Raw genomic sequence first — 22,134 nt, forward strand, 5'->3', positions numbered from 1 at the left:
TGAAGCAGCGGTCACTGCTGTAGAATTTCTGTGGTAAAAATGTAAGTCTAAAAAAGTCTACAATCTAATGGTGCAATAGAAGATTTCAGGTGGAAGGGGCATTTATTTACAAGGGATTCCAGTGGTAATGTCTGAAAAGCCTGTAAATGACTGAGCCACAATGCTTCCAGCCTTACTAAGTGAACTGCAATGCCACCTGTTGGCCTGATATTTTCTGATGAGAAAGGAGGGAGAGAGAGAGAGAGAGACAGACAGACAGACAGACAGACAGACAGACAGACAGACAGACAGACAGACAGACAGACAGACAGACAGACGAGGGAGGGAGGGAGGGAGGGAAATGCAGACAGCCATACAGAGAAACAGACACGAGACGAGATAAATTGAAACTGAATACTACTGACAGGAGTGAGTCACGCAAGTGAAAATACTCTGACAGCCATGCATGCCTATCAGAGTATTAAAGGTCCTCACAGTGAACTTAGGCATAACTTGTTACATAATTGTATTATATTTCTAGACTTAAACATCTCAAGCTTATTTTTGCGATGTATTGCTTGTGGAGAGTCACAAGCAATACACAAGCCAAGTTCCTCGAATGTGCAAATGTACTGGCCAATAAAACCAATTTTGATTGAGATAATTAACTGTAAACTATCACGAGGGTTTGGCTTTTAGGGATAAGTATGATAATTACATACAGTATACACGATAAACAGATGGAGAGAAGTAATGATGGGCAGTGGCACACAGGTGTGACTGTGAATACACAACACAAAGAGAAAGAACAAATATGAAAACTATGTAGATTTGTATTTGTGGATATAGATGTATACAATGTGAACAAAAAAACACCTCCTGGTGCCAGTGTTCAAGACCATAATTAAATCTCTCTCTTGCACAGTGTACCACTGCCCATCATTACTTTTCTCCACCTTTTATCACCTTTAAACAAAAAAAACATCACACTTCTAATGAGTCCAAGCATCATTGAAGTGGAGTGCATACAGTATATGATTTACTAGTTGTAGGAACAATTTGAGAGATAAAGTCTTAATGGATGTGATGAGTGGTACACGGTTGACATTTTTATTATCTCATAAATACTGTAACTAAAATATGAACCATAGGGCCCTGATTCTGGGTGAACACTCTGTGAATAGGTGAACCTTCAGGCAAAATAGGCAAACATTCAAGGATAATAGCAGATCTACCAGTTCACAACAAGTTGTTTAGACGTGCTATTTTCACTTTGACGTACAATGAGGAATATAGGGTTTCAGTGGTTAAGTTTTACTTTCCCAAAATGTTTACTGACACAAAACCTGCCTTGTCACACATAGGGAATTGGGTAGATGAGTTATTATGGGGGGTGAGAGGAGACAGCATCCACCAGATAAGTCATTATGACTCCTTGTGGCTATCTTTAGCCGAGTCAGACAAGTTGTCTTTCTCTGTCAGCTATTACTAGAAGGTCATGGGCAGGATTGCTGACCATGCAAATCCTTTTTCAGGATTGCTTGCCATGTCATGCAATAACATGTAAACATCTGGTCATCAGTAATGTTCGCAGTGTCCGTGAAACAGTAACGAATGTAATGAATTCACAAAAATACACTGTAGTGTTACTTCATGAAAAGCCTTCACAAAGTTGTGACACACAACCACTATGTACCAACATGTGCTGCTTCTGACCTGGGATCAAATCCCACCAGAGTCTTCACTCTCCTTCCTATGCCTATGACACAAAATCCTTTACTGATCCATTTTGACCATTTTAAGGCTGCTTGCTTGAGTCAAGCAGGGGAGCTGCTGGCAACAGCTCAGGACTGGCAGCTGAAGGTCAGGGCCTTCAAGGTGCTGGGAGTGAAGGGACGGAACAACAGAGGAGCCATCAAAAACATCACAGTGGCAAACAAGCGGGGGATCCGGGGACCACAGAAGCTACAGTACTTAGACACAAGCCAGGGCCTTATGTTGAAAGACCTGAAACACCCGATGACCACTGATGGTAAGTTACACCAAGGTGTTTGTTAGAACTACACTCCAGAACTAACTGTGATCTCATTCTTGACTTGAATAAAATTGCATTCACATTTTGTTTATTTGCCTCATTTTAATATATTGTATACATTATAATAAAAACAATTCTGAGGAGCATGACCTGATTCATGACTGGAGACTGCCCTGAACTGACTTATTGTAAGCAGATAACCAACCCCACTTAATTGCAACACAGCATCTCTAACTTGACTGTATTTCTGTATTTTCATGCCTTTTAATGTGAACTACAGAGTACAGAATAATTCAGTAATTCATAGTTCATTAGAACCCTCTGGCATCTGGCATTTTATTTTAAAATACAAAATAACTATCCTTTTTCTGGTGTCCTGTGTATAATAGGGCATTCACGAATAGTGATTTTTAGTATTCGAATTATTCGACCTCAAAGTATTCGAATAGTCGAATATTCTACAGGACTGGCCAAACTGTCAAATATTAAGTAAGCAATAGGTGACATTGTGAAAATAGCCGATCTACATGCTCACAACGCCTCGCAATATTTATCTGCTTGTCAGGGTGGGGGTCCCCAGTGCAAATATGTTTATTTTGGGGGTCACGGCCTAAAAAGGTTTGAGAAGCCCTGGTATAGAGCATTAACAAATTCATCCACCAGGGGCATTGACAACTCATTCTTCTGACTTCCTATCTAGCCAAGCTTTATAAACTATATATATTTTTTAAAGAGAAAACTATAAAAAAAAAAAAAAAAAAGGCGAACATTCAACTTCGGTGAACAACGTTGAATAGTGACTTTGATATTCGAATATTCGAATATTTGGTGAATGCCTAATAATAATAATTAAAAGAAAGACTCACTGGAAAACGTTGGGTCCAAAGACGGTGGCCAGGTTATGTGCGGTCATGCGGTTGTCCTTGTGGTGGCTCTCCACCTGGGTGAGGAAGTGACAGAGGAAGTGTAGAAGGCTGTAGTGCACATCTGGAAGCTGCTGCAGCAGTTCCCTCATGTCTGCCCAGGAACCATCATCACCATGCTCTGGAGGAACACAACACAAGGGAGTAGATTAGATCCACACAGTGCTACCACCATTTCAGAATGTCTACATATTGTATAGCCCTCAACACCCCACCACCACCCACATCCACATCCACACCCACACACACACGGCAAAGGAGGGGGACGATGAGTGGTCAAAGTGTACTTGGCTGACAATAGGCTCTATGCATACACGCCATTTTGTTCTACTTCCGGGTGTCTTTCGACTTCCTTCACAGGTGTTACTGATGATACTAATGAAGGCTCTGTTTGATTTATTGTACAGTACTGGTTCTTTAATTTCAAGGACCCCCATAACTCTGTACAAATGGAATCAACAAATGGAATCAAATGGACCCTTGCGGGTCCATTTGCTTCCATGTGTACACTCTCAGAGTTACACACCTGTATGGGGACATTTGGAACCCACTCAAGGACACTTTGAGACCCACTGGTGTAGCAGAGTGTTTCCAGTGAGCCAACATGCACAATATCAGCACCCTGACTCTGTTTGACCAGAATGGAACAGACCCTTCATTAGTATCATCAATAACACCTGTGAAGGAAGTCGAAAGACACCCGGAAGTAGAACAAAATGGCGTATACGCATATAGCCTATTAATTACTTTAGTTAAACGAATGGCTCTTTTATCCATTTCCTGAAAAGTAACCGCTTTGGACATACACGATTTCTAGCCTGGTAAACCATCCTGGTCTTTGACACATGCTTATGTGAACCAGGCTACAAGATTTCCACCCTACAGCAACAATATATCCATTTAGGGCGGCCATAGCCTAGCTGAACGGTTAGTGAGCCCGCCTGGACTCCGGAGGTCCTGGAGGTCCTAGGCACAATTCTATCTCTCAGCAATGTGTCGAAGTGTCCCTGAGCAAGACAGCTAACCCCTAACTGCTCCCCCCTCCACACTCCTCTGTGGGCAGCACTCAGCTGGGTGAAGATGAAAACTGTAATTCCCCCGTGGAATAAGATAGGTATAGGCCTAGAATTATTGAATACTTTAACCAGTGAAAAATAGCAGATATACAAGCTCACAGCGCGGCACCGAGTGCCGCGCTGCGAGCTTGTAGATCTGCTATTTTTGAAAAAGTCTTGAAAATGTGTGCAAATCTTTGAATATAATATATTTTCAAAGCAAACGTTTGTAACTCAAATGTTGCTTCTGGGTGGTCCCTGGAACTAGATATTTTGAGATGCGGGTCCGTGGCCAAATACATATAATTTTGGGGGTCCTTCACATGAAAAGGTTTGAGAACCACTGACATAGTAGTCTCTCAAGAACAGACAAACTGAGCTCCAGTTAAGTGAAAAGGACCTTTTCTTTGACGATGGCTAAGCCAGATTGCTGACATAGAAACATAGGTTTCTGATTTTCACGATTTTTCAAAAATAGCAGATCTACAAGCTCGCAGCGCGGCACTCGGTGCTGCGCTGTGAGCTTGTATATCTGCTATTTTTCAATAGTTAAAGCATAAAATAATGATACACAATAATGTGTACCCGTTCTGAATGGGTAACAATTAAGTGTACTGTACATTGACCTGCCCAAGTGGCCATGGGGCAGCACGGTAATATAGACACTCTACTATATGTGGGTCAATGTGGAGAGTGGTCAGTCAGGTGCTCTTGAACTACTGTAGTGATTAGATGAAAGATCAGTGTTGCAGTCAAGTTATTTTGTCAACGGCATGATGACTTGATCCACATGTATCCAGGAACAGGAGTTAAGAAAAGCACACACATCTTGAAAACATGTTGATGCCATCATTCACTGTTGGGTCAGAGACTTGGTTGCTGATCCTGACTCACGGACTGAACGACACTGTGTATCTATGTCAGTCTGTGCATGTGACTGTCTGAGCAACTGTGTGTGTGCGCGTGTGTGTGCGTGCGTACGTGTGTGCGTGCGTGCGTGTGTGTCAGATGGAACATAAAACTATCTGCATGATCAAAAATTTTACTAATACACAAAACAATCTCAAACTTAAAAACTATAAACCTCTTGAGATAAGCATCTTTTGAGGATGAGCCGCTTTACCTGCTTTATTTCTATCGTATCTATAATTTCTTCCTTCATTACATCCAATATTGCTACAACGATTATTATCGTGTTATATTGTTGTATGTGTGGAACATGTCCCACCAACATTTCACCACTTGTTCCTGCATGAGAAAAATACATAAATCCATCTCGATTCTGCTTGATTCTTCTTGAACTTTGAAGTCAATTCCAGGGGATGTAAAACATTATTGCTTATAAAACTTCCAAAGATCTCCGTCTTTAGTGTGTAGTTCATCAGCAGAATGATCCCTTGCGTGTGCAATTCTCATATTTTGGACATTGCAAAGCCGTCGCCGAACAATACTTTTTTAAAGGCATAACTTGCCTTGAAAGCAAAATGTCAGCCAGTAGATTAGAAGCAAGACCTTTATTAATACGGTTTCCATGGAAGCCTTGGTGCATGGCGTGCTCTTTGCATTGAGAACAGCTCTGTTGTTAGATATTCACATGCCATTCATATTACGGATGATACGTAGATATCCACAGGGAAGTAGAGCCCACGGTTGGCCAACAGTGATGGACAAAGTAAAATTATTCAAAATCTTACTCAAGTCAAAGTACAAAAGTATTGGCATCAAAATATACACAAATCTAAATGTGTATAAAAGCATAAAATAGGCCTCAAGTGGTAAAATCTGAAAAGTAACTAAATCTGTCAAATATTGTACTGTAAAAAGTACAATATTTGCCTCTGAGATGCAGTGAAGTGGAAGTATTTTAATTCAGTACAGTACTTGAGTAAACCTTCAGTACTTACTTACTTTCCACTGCAGAATGTGATAACAAGAAAACAGCAGTGGAATGTGGTGAGCTTAAGCTCTATCTACTTTAGCGTTGTGAGCTTTGTTGAGCTGCTATTTTAGCTATTTTTGGAACATTTCTGCCTATAATGGCAAAACAAACAGGGATTCCAGGGTTAATGTGGTTAAATAAGCCGCCAAATTGGTCAGCCTCTTGCTTGAAACATCACTGTTACATAACCAATATACTGTAGTGCGCGTGCATGTGATCCACTCAAGTATATCAGTCTGAACTGGCTCGCAAGAGTCGAGTCATTCCATCATTATTGCACCAGTTGGCACCCTGGACGAGCACAAGGTGCACAAAGTATTTATATTGTCGTTACCGTATATAAAACGTTTGTGTAGCAAAAGCTCAAGCCATTAATCTATCCACGAACGTATTTGACCTATTCATCCATCCATGCATCTATCATAATCATAAATCTTTTTTTTTTAAAGCAGAAAATTGAATGAGAAAATACCTAGTAATTTATGCAAGTGAAATAAACAAGAAAATGTATCATACAGTAAGTATCTCACCTAACAAATAAAACATATAGCCTCAAGCCACAAGCATAATCAATCTTCTTGCTCATAACGCATGGCCGAAAGCCCTACAAAAAAAGACAAATCTATTGATTTGATTGATATTATTAGCATTAACTATGACACCAAAGCAACAAACATGAGTCATGATGGAGCCTGTGTAGACATTACCCAGATTGAACCGAATTATAAGAACAAGCACAGACACAATTGTGGCCAAAGAACTAAATTTACCTTTTATGACCTTGAAGTTTTACAGTTAGTGCCTCACTTTACCCCCACTCCTAATGCTGTGTGTGTACCCTAGTGTGCCTGCTCGGCTGCTCAACACTTCTGCAAAATTGGCCTCCTTTTCGGTGCCAATCGAGGTACTTCCGGTAGTCTTCCGGGTGTTTTGTAACAGAGCAACTTTCATTGAAATGAATAGACGGGCAGTCTGCCTTCCCTCTATTATATTATACCTCTATGATATAGGCACCCTAGGGACCCCTTGCAGTCAAGGACCCCTGGGAAATGGCCCGTTCTATAATCCGTCCATGTACTGTATGGACGGATCACTGATGTATGTATTTATGCACCCACCCACACACACAAAAACATATACAAAGCGCTCACACACACATACTATGCATGCCATGATTGCCAACCCCTCACATTGCCGATATGCACACACTCATATCACTCACACCACCTCAGACGCATACAAATGAAACCCACACCCTCTCACCCAATGACACACAAACACACACACACACACACACACACACACACACACACAGTCACACACACACACACACACACACACACACACACACACACACACACACACACACACACACACACACACACACACACACACACACACAGCAATGACCAACAGTATGTCATAAGATTAGATTCGTTTTTTCAGATAGTTGACGCACACTCGCACACACACACACGCACGCACATGCGCGTGCACACACACACACACACACACACACACACACACACACACACACACACACACACACACACACACACACACACACACACACTATGAGTCAATGAGTATGCAACCAGTGAACCCCAGATGGAGTTTTGCTAATCGAGCATCTGAGCAACTAAACATAGCTCTGCTTACGAGCCACACACAACCAATGACCTACATACAGTACCGTACTCACAACACCTGGCTAGTTGGGTAAGAATGGCCAACAGCTGAGTAAAGGTATTTGTTTGAGTTATTATGATGGGAACAGCTACGACACAAATAACTAAACCTGCAACTTGTTAAGTAAATACGAGGGGGAACTTATTTTAAATGTGCACAATGTGCCAAGAGCTACAGATGGTTAAATCACTGATATATCAATGAGCCACAATTGTTATGGGCTTCAGCTTTGCTACAGAATTTTAATATACCGTTCGGCTCCCACACAGTTCAGTTCTTGATCCACTACTATTTAATCTACATGATAAAGAAACACAATCATATTCTGATGCTGCCAAATCATAGTCAATGGCACATCCTTTTCTCTCAGGCCTGTGATTACCGGTAGTTATTCTCATGTTGCAGATGATACATCTGGTGACATGCAAATTCAGACAGACAACAGATGAGAAAACGTCTGCTAATAAACCTACACCTACTGTTTGGATAAAAATCACATCACAATCCCGATATGAAGGACCGCCCGAAAGACTTTGAATTGTTCTACAATGCAGTAATCATTTGTTAAATATCCAAATTGTTTCCACCCAGTTTTAGCCACTACATTGATTTTATTTTTATTTCTTTTAGATTTTTTCAAAGATTTTTAATTGTATTGATAGGACAGTAGACCGAGAGACAGGAGAGAGATGGGGAGTGACACGCAGAAAAGGTTGTTGGGATCGGGATTCGAGCCCACGACACACCACGACTGGACCGCTAGGCCAACGGGCGCCCCACTACATTGGATTTAGATTTCACCAGACGTATTGGTAGGTGGACATATCTCCAGTGTCTGGCTAAGTGAGACTAATGTCTAGTACTCTAGTTAGTCTCACCGATACGGAAATATCTGTTTTTTCATTATTATTATTATTTTTTTTTTTTTTTTTTGTGAAGCACATGGAATGTGGCATATGAATATGACATGATAGTGACTTGTACACTAAAATAACACAGCACATCTTATCTCTCTTGCAGTACCTTGATGCAGCTTTATCAGTGCGTGCTGAACCGTGGCGTCCACCAGGCCGCCTGGAAGTTCCCTCAGGTACTGTTTGAGCAAGCTGGCCACAGTGCACGCGTCGGCTTGGGAAAGGACATCCGTGTCCTCAGTGCTCTCCAGCCGCTGTCTCAGGCTCTCCACAGCACGGACGTTCCCATTCACCCTGAACAGGCCCTCCTGCTGCAGGGCTGGAGGGGAGAGGGCAGAGGTCAGGGTGGGCGTGTGTGTCTTGTAATTTGGTGAAAAACTAAATATATTTATTGGCACATCCAAGCACACAAGCAAGTATAATCATAGCCTTTCAGACTAAAAACAATCATTCGGTGAACATAGAACATAGCCACTGATTTATGAAACACAGTGAAAAGTGTTTCAAAACATGTGCACAAATGTAGCCAAATGGATCCCTTATAAATAAACACTGGGAATTATATTACTGTGTATTCAGGGGTGTCAATTGGGTATGGCAGGGGTATGGCAGCTGCCATACCCTGGGTCCAGGGGGGGTGAAATAAAAGTTACTTTTAAATATAAATCCATGAAAGTCTCTTTGTCTATCTGTGCTGGTTATTACAGTAAAATAACTGCAAATGCAAAATGTAACAAAATGGTCACTTTAACAAGGAATTATAAATATATTCTCCACACTTTTATTCTCCCCATCTTGACAAAATGGTATATTCCCAGGTTCTGCAAGTCAGCTGCACATGTGCAATGCATTATTGTTAATTGTGACACAGTGACACGTTTACTAACATGCCAATTGCCAAGTTTAGTTGCGGGGGGGGGGGGGAATAAAATGTACTTCTTAAAATAAATGTATCATGCCTGTTGCTAAGGTATGGCAACATGACTGGTGTCTTGCACGCGTGCGAACCTTAGCTGAACTGACGCCACTGTGATTCGGTGCTTAATTGGCTTAAAATCATGCACCGTTTGGTTCCTCACATTTCTGCAGTGCTCAGTATGTAAGTTTGTTGGAGATATTACATTCCTAGAAACACTGTCTGTAACACCTCTGCAGATAGTGACTCTATTCTCATTCCTTCATGGGAATTAGAGATATATTTAATACTAGGAAGATGACCATGAATTCTAGGCGCTGACAATCAGACATGACAGGCCTGGTTGGAAATTCCCCTGCACTTGTACTGCTGCCAGTGTCATCATCAGTGATGTAAAGTAATAAGTACATTTACTTAAGTACTGTACTTTACTTGAGTATTTCCAGTACATTTTGAGTACTTTAACTTCTACTCCACAACTCTCAGAGGCTAATATTGTACTTTTACTCCACTAAAATTATTTGAAAACTTTAGTTATGCATAGGTCTGTAAAACATTTGAGTACTTTTTCCACCACTGATTGTCATGCACGCACCCAAGCGCACGCACTGACACGTACCGTTACAGCATCTAGTAGCCTGTCTCTTTCGTGAAAAACTGAATAACAACAATAATAGGCCTGTATTATTAAATAATGAGACTGATACAATACTAGAACTATGCACTGTTTAGAAAGTTATTGTCGACTGTCGAGCAAATTAACATGCAATAACAGTCAGCTCCTCACTTGACATCACGCACCTGGGCAGCTAATTTCCCAAGAATGCCTTCAATAAAAAAAAAAAAAAACAATGCATACGTCATGCAGGATTCAGGAAATACATGTCCATGTCATATTCTTGCACTGACATCTAGTGGCCAAATAGTAGAAGTACGAAAAGGGATAAAATGGTAATGTAGTATTGTTGTGACAGTAGTAGGCCCATTCCTATTAATATCTGTATTCATTATTTATGAACAAAGACATCCAAGTTAATGCCAATATAATGATACAGAATACTATGTATATTAACTATTATATTATGTATCAGACTGCTGTGATAACGCAGCAGTCAAATTCACAGTATGGTTAGACCTACTTGGGTCTGGCCAGGTTTTGACAAAATGCCAATCATGAACTACATTTCCCAGATCATCAACATTACCAGCAACTAAAGGAAACTCTCAAGAGATATTTAAGGGACACTTATAATGAGTCTGGTAGCTTGTCACCCACGTATAATAGCAATGCTGTTTTAGACTTTAGAGAATTGACAAATCCATGTGCAGATAACAAAAAGAAGAGATCAAAATTCATACATGAAAGAATACATTAAAGATATGAATGCCTAAAGGTCACAGGTTTGATACCCCATCGCATCTGATATTTCCATTACAAGCCATGTGTTCCTGAGCATGGTACGGAACCCCTATTATATTCTATTCTATTCTATTCTATTCTATTCTATTCTATTATATACCACCACTCCTACTCCCACACTTTTTCTCACCATGATGGCGAAGGTGCTCCACCATACTCCGCAACACCAGGGGGACGCCGTCCTCCACCAAGCCCAGCTCACGCAGCTCCAGCAAGGACACTCCGAACAGCCTGGTCCCTTTGCTCTCCACTGCTGACACTGCTGTTGCCCTGGGCCTCAGAATGGGTAGCCGTGCCATCTTCTTCATGTCCTCCTTGACCTGCACAGCTGCCTTGTTGTGCTGCAGGGTTGAGCAGAGGAGAGAAAAGCAGTCAACCACTGCTCTGGGCACCGGTGGAGGCAGCGCTACGACTGGCATGGCTGGGCAGAAAGAGATACACTGGGAACACCTGTTCTGGAAGTGGGAGATTTTAGTGCCAGTGGAGGAGACTCCACTTTAGGGTCCTACATCCTCCCACTGACCGGCACACATCCGGTTTCTTAATCTGGCCCCCTCACGCTCACAGTGGAGAGGGAAGTGTGTGTGTGGGCGGGCTGTCCTGTGTATCTGTTGCTATGTTGAGTATATCTGGTTACCATGCCAACACCTTTGGAGGGAGGGCCAAGGTGATACGCACCTTGGCCTGAATGTGTGTGTGAATGGATGAATGAATGCACAATATCTGTAAAGCGCCTTGGATAAAGGCACTATATATAAATGCACCATTTACAGAGACAGGATCTGAAAAGTGTTTGAATAAATACAAAGCATGCACAATCAGTGTTAATTCTGTGTAAGTCTTTTATTTTTATTTTTTTATTTTATTTTCTAAAATGGACTGTATGGTCCATTTTCTTCAAGTTAAATGAACATTTTGTTTACAAGCACATGTTTGAACAGAACACATAACCAAACACATAGAGGGGACAACCTAAACTTTTGCTTCCCAGTTCTTTTTCAGTATGCACCCATACACCATGCTATTACCTTTTCAATACAGACAGACCTTCATTCACTGAGTAAACAATGTACGTAGCTTAGCTACACTGGCATTTATGGTGCAGAGTGTACATCATAAAAGTCCTGGCTAGGCCTGTACATGTGTTTAAAGTGTGAGTAAAGCAGCCGGAAAGATTGTCCCAAGAGCACAACGCTTACTTAATGCTGTAAACAACAAGAGTGTGCTTATTGCTAACCGTAGTCATTTTCACTCAGTGAGAAAGCATTGTAAGCCATGTCTATTGTATAGAGCGCTAACTGTTGTAGACATATAGCTGTTTAGTAGTATATTAGTGTGTCCACGCCTAGAGAGAGTGCGTGCCCGTGTGCATGTGTGTTTGCAAGCAGGCATGTTCACCAGCTGGTAGCTATCTTATCTGGGCTATATGCTACCCTAGTAAACTGCCACGTGCCACCTGTTGTCTTTATCTCCTGAGAGACACACACACAGACACACACACACACACACACACACACGCACGCACGCACGCACGCACGCACGCACGCACGCACGCACGCACGTACGCACGCACGCACGCACACACACTTTTTTATCTCTCTCTCCCTCTGACTCAGGTTAGGTACACACTCTCTGAAAAGAGATCCCTGAATCAAGCAAACATATGGAGAGATGCACACATTGATAAAGTATAATTAACTACCATATTGTGTACCTGTTTTTGTGGTGCTGTTTTCCTCACAGGGCAAAAGAGGATTCTCACAAAACAAAAGATGACGAAAAGTGGGTTTGCGGTTCAGAAGCATGGGATACTCAGAGTGAAAGATTCAAGTTCAAGGGTATGAGCTACACTGGTTCCCAAACACTGGGCCGGGTCATGCACAAACACATTTTTATAGGTCCCTTAATTTTTTTGTTACATTTTGTTTTTAATTATTATTATTTCAAAAAACATTTCTACCGAAAATAGCAGATCTACAAGCTCACAACGGGTTTGCAAGCTTCGAGATCTGGTATTTTCGATGCACGACACGGTGTGAAATGAAGAATAAATCAGCTTCAGTCCTCTGTTTGAGGTACTGCATGCCAAAGACCACCACTTCAAAGGAAAGCAGCTGGTCATGCACAGTGAAATGAAAGGCCCAGTCTCTAAATGATGCCAGGAGTGACACAATGCCTTTGCTGTGTTAGGAAGTGATAAGCTGACCTGACAAAAATCTCCATTAACCACTTTAAGCCTATATATAAATTATTTCGCTGATGCGAGCTTGTAGAAAATGATAATGACCTCCAAGACTTGTCCTGTTTAAACTGGAAATTGTCTTGTCTGATTACAAGCATCCTTCTGGACATAATACATACATAATACATATACAGTACATAGTGTATAGTCAGAAGCATTATGCTCCCTCAGTTAAAGCTGTGATGATGATGATGCATACTGCATGTTTGTACATTCCATTTACAAACAAAGCAATGATGATGACAACTGAAAAGTGATATGATGACAACTGAAATCTGAACTGAACTAGAAAGATGCAATTGGAAATTGCAAGTGTGGTTGCTGTGATGCGAGTCACACTTGCAAATTAATTCAGTCTTACCATTTGAATTTTCCCCATTCAAGTCAATGGGGAAAACTAATTCGGTAATAAATTAATTATGGACATCTCTGTGTCAGTCCTTGTCCCTTTTATGCCCATATATGGAGACACACACACACACACACACACACACACACACACACACACACACACACACACACACACACACACACACACACACACACACACAAAACCCAAAATGTTACATATTTATTGTTTATAATTATAACATAGTTACTGCTTATTATTTGAACTCCCAGCATTCAAAATGTCTGTTATTCTGTCTATAAGAAAGGTGTTATGCTTCTTTCTATGAAAGGATTACTAAAGACAGGCAACTACCCAGAATTGGACAGTTTGGTGATGCGCATGGGAGTCGCGACCATTCATGAAGGGGATGCATCACCGATCACCCCCACTTTCCCAAATACGTAATACTTTTTGCCCGACCACCTGATTTATTTTTCTGTGCTGGAGAAAACCAGAAAACCAATCATGACAGCCATTGGCCCATTTAGATTGATTGAACGGCCATCCAGCCAATCATAGCTACTAGTCCTTACCCGTTCAAAGATATGAGCTCCGAAATGATGTGCAGTGTGTGGGTTATGGGATGTGCACTGTGCACACGGTATATGAGGGATGGAAAGTAACTTTAACTGGTACTTGCATGATAATATGTAGGAGCATCAATGTAAGAAATACCCGTTTCGTTTAATGGCTATGTGTGTGTGTGTGTGTGTGTGTGTGTGTGTGTGTGTGTGTGTGTGTGTGCAGCGGTTTGGACCGTGAGACCATCCGCAGAGTAGTCTGTGTTTCTTTTTGAGAGGGTCGGTCCGCCTGAAAAACGCGTTTTGGAACGAAACGGTTACGTTTTGCGCGTTTGTGACGCCCTCTACGGGTGGAATTGGAAATGCTTCTGGGGATTCGTTGAGTAAGCCACCCGCAACCTGTGGCAGAAATTCAGTGTTGACTCGACGTTTTGTTTGTGATTTATGGCTATTGTTTGCAAAACGGGCCCCTCCCGCTAACTTTGGAAGCCCGTTACGAACGAACGGTATGGACTATCAAAATATCCCATGACTATGTTCATTGCATGGGTTCAGAGATCATGTGTACCCATTTTCGTGACATTTGAAGAAAATATGTAGGAAAAGGAGCAAAAAGTGTGTTTTGGAGAAAATTCAAAATGGCGGAAAATCTATCCTGACGCAAATGGGCGGGGCCTATATGGGGAGATGCGTATTGACCCAAGGAATCCAGGGAAAAAAGAATTTAAATTTTTCGACCTACGGTTCAAGAGTTACAAGGCAAGTAGGCCGTTATAGCGCCACCATGAGGCAGAGTGGAAATGCTTTTGGGGATTCGTTGAGTATGCCACCCGCGACCCTTGGTTAAAATTCAGTGTTGACTCGACAATTTGTTTGTGCTTTACGGCTATTGTTTGCGGTCCCATCCTGCTAATAACTTTGGAAGCCCGTTACGAACGAACGGTACAGACTATCGATATATCCCTTGAGTATATTCATTGCATGGGTTCATAGATCATGTATACCGCTTTTTGCGACATTTGAAGAAAATATGTAGGAAAAGGAGCAAAAAGTGTGTTTTGGAGAAAATTCAAGATGGCGGAAAATCTAGCCTGGCGCAAATGGGCGTGGCCTATATCGGGAGATGCGTCTCGACCCACGGAATCCAGGGAAAAAATAATTTTAATTTTCCGACCTACGGTTCAAGAGTTACAGGCCGAAACGTAAAGTGGACTGTTATAGCGCCACCATGAGGCCAACTGACAAAGTTATTTTTTATTTAATCCTTGATATCATTATAAATCTCCTCTCAGAGTTTTGTAACTGTAGCCCCTATGGTTTGCGAGAAAAAAAATATTGAATGTGAGTTTTTGCGATTCCCATTATAAGTCAATGGGAAAAATTAATTCACTAATAAATTAATATCAATTAAACGATTTGTGAAAGTGAAAAAAGGGCTTCACAGTTGTGTCAGGTGTGTTCATATGCTAATGGTGATGCGATTTCAGATCAATTGCTCCAGCCACTGAGGAGAAACGCTGTGACAGACAGACAGACAGACACTCAGACACTCAGACACTCAGACAGACATTCGCTAAATTATATGTTAGATATTGCCAACCCACCAGTCCAAGCCATTGATTGGTGAATGGGAGAACCTCCAGACTAGATACTGCAGTGAGTTAGCTGCATTAGTATATAGTCTGGCCAAGCCAGGCTAGGTGGAGGGAGCAAGGGGGGTCATTACAGTCCTTTTGTTATTCATGCTGTTTCAATGTAGCCTCGTACCCGCCCCTCTTCCAGAAACCATTTCATTTTGGAGAACGGAAGTTGGTCGTTTACTAGGCTAGTTTCAATGTCTGACTCCTTTGCATGCATTTAAGAACTGTTGTGCCCGGACAAGTGAATAGGAAATGTACTTGTCCAAAGGACAAGTGCCTCAAAATGTTAATTTTGAGGCACCTGTAGGTGCGACCTGTGTAGGACGTGCGAAGTCGTCCCACACCAACTTTCCCACCCCCCCACCCTCTGAGAGGTTGTGACGCCCCTGGTGATGCGGACTGGCAAGTGAGGTGTCTCTAGGGTCAAGGCCAGGGGCATGGACAATATGAAACATTCTTGCAGAGATAACTCAAAGCGATATTTCACAATGTAGCTATATAAATTCTGTATACATGGTTATACCTTTTTGCACACTTTCAGGCACTAAGGCATTGTTTCCAAAACAATTTTTTATGGGTCTTCAATATTCCTTATTTTTTTGTTTCCTACATTTAAAAAAAAAAGATTCAAAAGAATGTCATAAATAATCTATGAAATGAATGTAAAATGAATGAATGAATTAGTATATCTACAAGCTTGGGCATTGTGAGCTTGTAGATCTACTATTTTCACTAGTTTGGGTCCTGGGGAAACATCACATTTCTCTTTTGGGTCTTGAGCTGAAAACCACTGTTGGGAACCACTGCTCATCCCCTCCCTGTTGCTGCTTTATCTTTTAACCTTTTTTTTTCTTCTTTTTTTCAATCTTTTAGTATCGTTTTAGTATATCTTTATTTTTATATGTATTATTGTTGTTATGTTGTGCAGTACCTTACCACAATTTCATTTTCATGCTTGAATTCTTTAACCTGTATACTGTATGATGTTTTCCAAACATTTTGAAAATTTTTGCCACTAGTTTCAGGACTTGATTTTAACTTTGATCACAAATGCTGTCTTGAATCTCTTGTAGACGTTGAGCTTAACTGATGGCCCCAGACAAAGACTTGTAGCTGTAGCTGATGGTCTCTGCTCTGTTTACCAGGACACTCGGCTGTGATTAGCCTAATAACCCATATCCCTTTTCTCCTCCCCCACAACACTGTTAACCTCTGACACAATGGGAGAAAGCTATTGTCAAGTGTCTTTATGGCTTGTGTGTGTGTGTGTGTGTGTGTGTGTGTGTGTGTGTGTGTGTGTGTGTGTGTGTGTGTGTGTGTGTGTGTGTGTGTGTGTGTGTGTGTGTGTGTGTGTGTGGACAGCCACTCTCTCTTCTCTTGTGAACTGAGGAGTCAGACTAGTAGTTTGGCCACGTTTTACCCAACACTGCTCAGAAATGCTTTAAGTGGAAAGCTATGTGAAATACGTTTTTCTTCACACAAGTCTGCCACTTTAACTTACTCATGGACGTGGATGACAAGCCCTAGCATGTGCCCTGTGTTTCTGCACCCCCACCCCCTGTCTCTGTCTCTCTCTTTCTCTCTCTCTCTGAGTGGTGGGTGGCCATTTGAAGCAACTGCTGCTGGTTGACACTAGTCTACAGTCAGCAGCAGGCTAGCACCACATGCAACAGCTGTTCAACTAACTGCTGCTAAACTACTGCTCATTCCAAGCTATCCACTATTTGAAGACCACGAGTAAAGAGTTAATACAATTATGGCTTATGATTCATGTTAAAACCTTATGATTCTTCACAAAACACATTTTCAACTGGAAACATTTTTCAAAGGTTGTCACTCAAGGTAAAAAATAAATACAAATCAAATGTAGGTGTTGGATCATTGGTAGGAAAACATTACAGACTGGAACAGAGAGCATAACACTTGCAGTGTGTCACAGAGGTTCCAGCCAGCTGTGGTGTATGAAAAGGCTGCCGGCAGAACAGCAATAATACTCAAAAGAGAAGACATTGCTTTCTCTCTTTATAAGAGCAGAGTACTAACCTTGGCCGTAGGCGTGTTTGCTTAACAACTTGCTAATACAAACTTTTAGGGGAGGAAATGTTAGTTTTAAGTTAGTTGCCTCCAGAGGAGAAGGGGGAGCATACAGAAGAATTGGCAGCCACTGCCAGACAGTGAAGACATTTTGAAAACACTTCCTGTGCCCAGATGGATGCAAGTGCCACAGAGACACAGTTACACACATATAGTGCACAGTACACACTCAAATATGAGACAGAGAGAGAGATATCGAGAGAGAGAGAGGCAGACAGAGACAGAGAGAGAGAGAGAGGATGGAATGAAAATGAATAAAAACAGTTCCGTCAGGAATTCTTTAGTTGTTATTCACAGATGGGATGGTTAATCCCAGTGCCAGCTTGAGAACACAAGGCTTTACAGCTTGTACTCACACAGATGGTCAGAGCTCCCGCCCCCATTCTTCCACAGAAGAAACTCCTGCAGAGGGAAAGATGAAGGGGAAAAAACTCCTATCCTTCTTCCTTCTCTCTCTCCCACCTCCACTCTCCTTTCTTCTCACTCTGTCCTGGGCCACACACTGGAACTTTTCCCAAAGTGGGGGAACAATTTCCTCTGTAAAACTTCCATCTATACACCCCCCCCACACCCCCTAGAAAAACCCAACAAACACAAAACAGATAATCCAAGTCAGAAAAGAAGGCAGTTCTCAGCAGCACCGGCTGACCAGACTAGTATGCTGCTTCAACCACAAGCCATGAAACACAGATTAGAGGCCTCCCTCCTTCCCCATTCCCCTCCTCTTCTTCTCTCCTCCTGGGCTGAAATCTGAGCTGAGCTCTCTCATTGGCTAAGTTTCCAGGTCATGTGATGCAGAAGGGTTGTTAAAGCCTAAAACTTTGAATCAGTGCCAGCGAGCCAGGACTCATCATGCCGCCAGGGCCAGGAGAGCAATGGAGTGCAGCAAGATGAATGATGTCATGTCAAACATATGTGTCATTTGATTGAGGCTTTTTTTGAATTCTTATGTTGTGAACATTGTGACATTTCATTCAATTTAAAATGCCCTGTGGTAGCTAGAATTGATCAGCATGCTGTTGAAATGAGATGCAAAAAGTACCATAATACCATAATTATTTATACGACTGCAGCCTCAGGCCAAAACAGTGATGTTACTGTTAGTCTACTAAACTAGGAATAACACACATCAACACACATTTATAAAGGAGATTTTTAATTTAATGAAAATGAGCCCTGCTAAAACATAATTACAATTTGTACAACGTTCTGTTGCCATATAGGCTGTTACATTGTTATTTAACTATTAAAATAACATTGTTATTCTGCATTTTAGGCACATGAATGTACATTCTCTCTCTATGTAATATAAATATATTAACCTAATAATCTTAACAAGTATCAATAAAGTTGACATTCTGTTTTATTTCACCTTACTTTACTTAAAAATACAAACAATATCATAGCATAAGATTATCTATAACTTTTAAGATTGAGTTTAAGGCAGATTTACTTTATCCCTTGCAGTAACAGCATGTGTCTTAAACACTTTCCATTCTGAAGGCTTTGATTTGGAACACAGCAGCTTTGCTTTAACAACGTGGCTGTAGCACCTTTACATTACAATATTACAACATTATTTCCCATGGTGCTGCTTTGAAATTGCTTACGTCACATGAACTACAGTTTTAGGGTTGCTTCTAGTACATGGTGCCATTAAAAGTATACATGAATTTCTTGATATTGTTCTCGATCCAATCACTGAAGGATGATACGCGGGTGAACACAGAAGGTTTCTTGTCTTTGATGCAGCCCTGAGGACCAAAGCTGACGATACCATGGACCTCCCAGGTTGTGTTGAATCCAGAGGGCTTGCAGGCAAACGGCCCACCGGAGTCACCCTGGAGTAGGAGAAGGTGGGGTGAAAGAAGGGACATTTACAAGTGAGGAAATAAAGTGGTGAAATGAGTTTGAGCTATTGTGATCTGATTTGATTTGTCAAAGTCCATGATACTTAATTCCAAGTTGTGACTTGGTGCAAATGTGTCATCTTCCCTTGCACATAGCCCGTCACAAATCTGTACTTGGAATGTGGCTCATTATGACAAACAAAACAGCATTTGGTTCCCTGCCCAATTATGTCTGCAAACTTGGCCACCATTGGCTACCAAGGCTGACCTCACACAAACAAACACTTTTCGTTGCATTACGTAAAAGGCAACCAAAATGGTGGGTGCCAGCACACTTATATAATAGCATGTGACAAAAGACTCCACAGGGAAGACCCGGTTCAATTAGCAGGCCAAGCAGTGTTTTCTTTAGTGGGCTCTCGTACCCACAAACAATACTGTTACTTCTGTACAGTGAACTTGATCCCACTTCTCTTGCAATATGTCCATCTGGAAATGTCATTTTGTTTCTCTCTAAAGGTAGAGATCACAGTATCCTTCTGTACCCTTTTCCATTATAATGTATTAATAGTTTCCAGATTATTGTTAGTAATACAGCTTTGTTTGAGTTTTGCTAATTGGGTGTCCTGTATCTTAAGGCCCGTTCACATTGAGCCGATCCCGGGGCCGAGGATCCCCGACCAGATTTCGGGAGGACCCCCCGGGAAAATCGTTTGGTCGGCCCCGGAATCGGTCTTGGGCTTGAACAGTACCCCGACACGATCGGATTATGTTAATTAGCTTTTTTATGACCTCGGGACTCGTCGGGAGCACTCACGATAATATCAAAAAAGCTTGATATTTTCGGGTCATCGGGTAGGAATCCTTTACAATTATTGTCGTCTGAATGAGCTCACGGGATTGCATCAGATTATATGAAGCCAGCTCCTCCTTTTTTTAGGCTGCGCAGAGTGTAGGCTATTATTCTGTCACAGCCTACACTTTTATAATTATTATTAGCCTACTTACTTTTTACTTTAGCCTACTCTCTCCCTTGTTGTAATCACTTGTTCAAAAACGTTATAGCCTATAGCGTTCTTTCTTCTTTTTTCTTCTTCTGCGCAGTCATTTGGCAACAAGGCAGTGTCTTTTTTTTTGCTGCGCAGATTTGGCTAGGGCAGTGCTGTTCTATCTGTGTATTATAAGGGCTCTAAATTGACCTTGTGCAACTTGACAGACAGACACCCTATATATAATATCTTATTCATATAATGTAATAGGCCTACTCAAAGTCAGAGACATTCCATTGCATTCCTTTATTTTTTTTTTACTTTTACGCGCGGGCTGCGGGCACGTCATTGCGTCTCTCGTGCTGTCAGTTTGTTCATTGGTCCTCAAAGAGGACCGCCAGTCCTTGGGGAGTTCCAGGGGGTCCCCAGCTAAATGATATTGAGGAACCTAGGCCTGTCCCTATTCTATATGCTTGGATGAGGTGGTGGGACAGTAAAAAAAAAGCGAGAGGGTTTTTTTTCTGCGACTGCACGCACACAACGGCGAGGTTTGGACATTCATAATTGCTATTAGCTGATTAAGCTCATGTCTGTTTAATGTCTGGCTGGTTGCCGTTAAAATGCTGGTTGATGCTATATGCCACATTATTATTCATATAATGTCATCATACTCAAAGTCAGAGAGACATACATTCCTTGGGATTTTTTTTCTTCTTTTTTACTACGTGTGGTCTTTTTTCTTGTTCTGTTTGGTGTTGTACAACTCATTAACACCACGCAATTTAGGCTATTGTTCAAATATCATTCCCACGTAATATTACAGTGCACACAGGATTATTTGGTCATCAAAATGCGCAGCATGGTTAATGTTCCCAAAATAACAGATCTGTTCTCTGCAACTTGACAGTGTATGGAACCAAGTGAACCCTACAGGTAAATGTTCCTTTTTGGACAGTTGATTGAAGGCTTGGATGAGGCAATGGATTTTATTAAATCAATGATATTGGAGATGCGACACTCTCATTGCACACTGCGAAAGTTTGCGTACAAACCGCAACATTCCAGAAGAGTGGCAGTGATGGAGACTGTAATCTTTTAAAATATGTATAGTGAATGAAATCATACTGGACGACTGCATTATTATGCCCTTCTTAACTATGCGTAAAAGGTAGGCTATACAATTTACACCGGCTACCAGAGGAGCGAGACGCGCGCTGGGATCCTTTCCACTTTAAACTTTTATCACAGATGCAATATCTGTTCTTATTTTTATAGTTAACTTAATATCTAGGAGTCATGCAGAGCCCTCATTGTCAAAACATTAAACAAATGGCAATTAAACTGACGTTAGATAGCGAATATATTTGTTTAATTTCGTCATTTTAATATTATAAAATCACAACCCATTTCCTGCCCTCAAGAAGATTAATATAGGGTCCATTTGGTTACCATCTCCATCATTAAGCTCCCGATCCACAGGTTGAGAACCACTGCACTTGTCTACAGTACAGTATGTTGTCACTACCTGTACTAGCTA

General features: G+C 41.4%; 1 protein-coding gene across 1 annotated transcript in view; it reads right to left on the bottom strand.

Moving 5' to 3' along the window:
* fam13a (family with sequence similarity 13 member A) overlaps positions 1-18,141 on the bottom strand; it is a gene marked incomplete at its 5' end in the record, with an annotated part of 93,681 nt that extends 75,540 nt beyond the window's left edge. The window contains 4 exons of the mRNA XM_080722653.1: positions 2,881-3,058; positions 8,644-8,853; positions 11,001-11,211; positions 18,115-18,141. Coding sequence (XP_080578779.1) covers positions 2,881-3,058; positions 8,644-8,853; positions 11,001-11,211; positions 18,115-18,141 — 626 coding nt within the window. The remainder of the gene's footprint in view (positions 1-2,880; positions 3,059-8,643; positions 8,854-11,000; positions 11,212-18,114) is intronic.
* Between the last annotated feature and the right edge of the window lie 3,993 nt (positions 18,142-22,134).

This window comes from Nannobrachium achirus (assembly GCF_963921795.1).
Source record: "Nannobrachium achirus genome assembly, chromosome: 3".
In the NCBI taxonomy this organism is placed as follows: Eukaryota; Metazoa; Chordata; class Actinopteri; order Myctophiformes; family Myctophidae; genus Nannobrachium; species Nannobrachium achirus.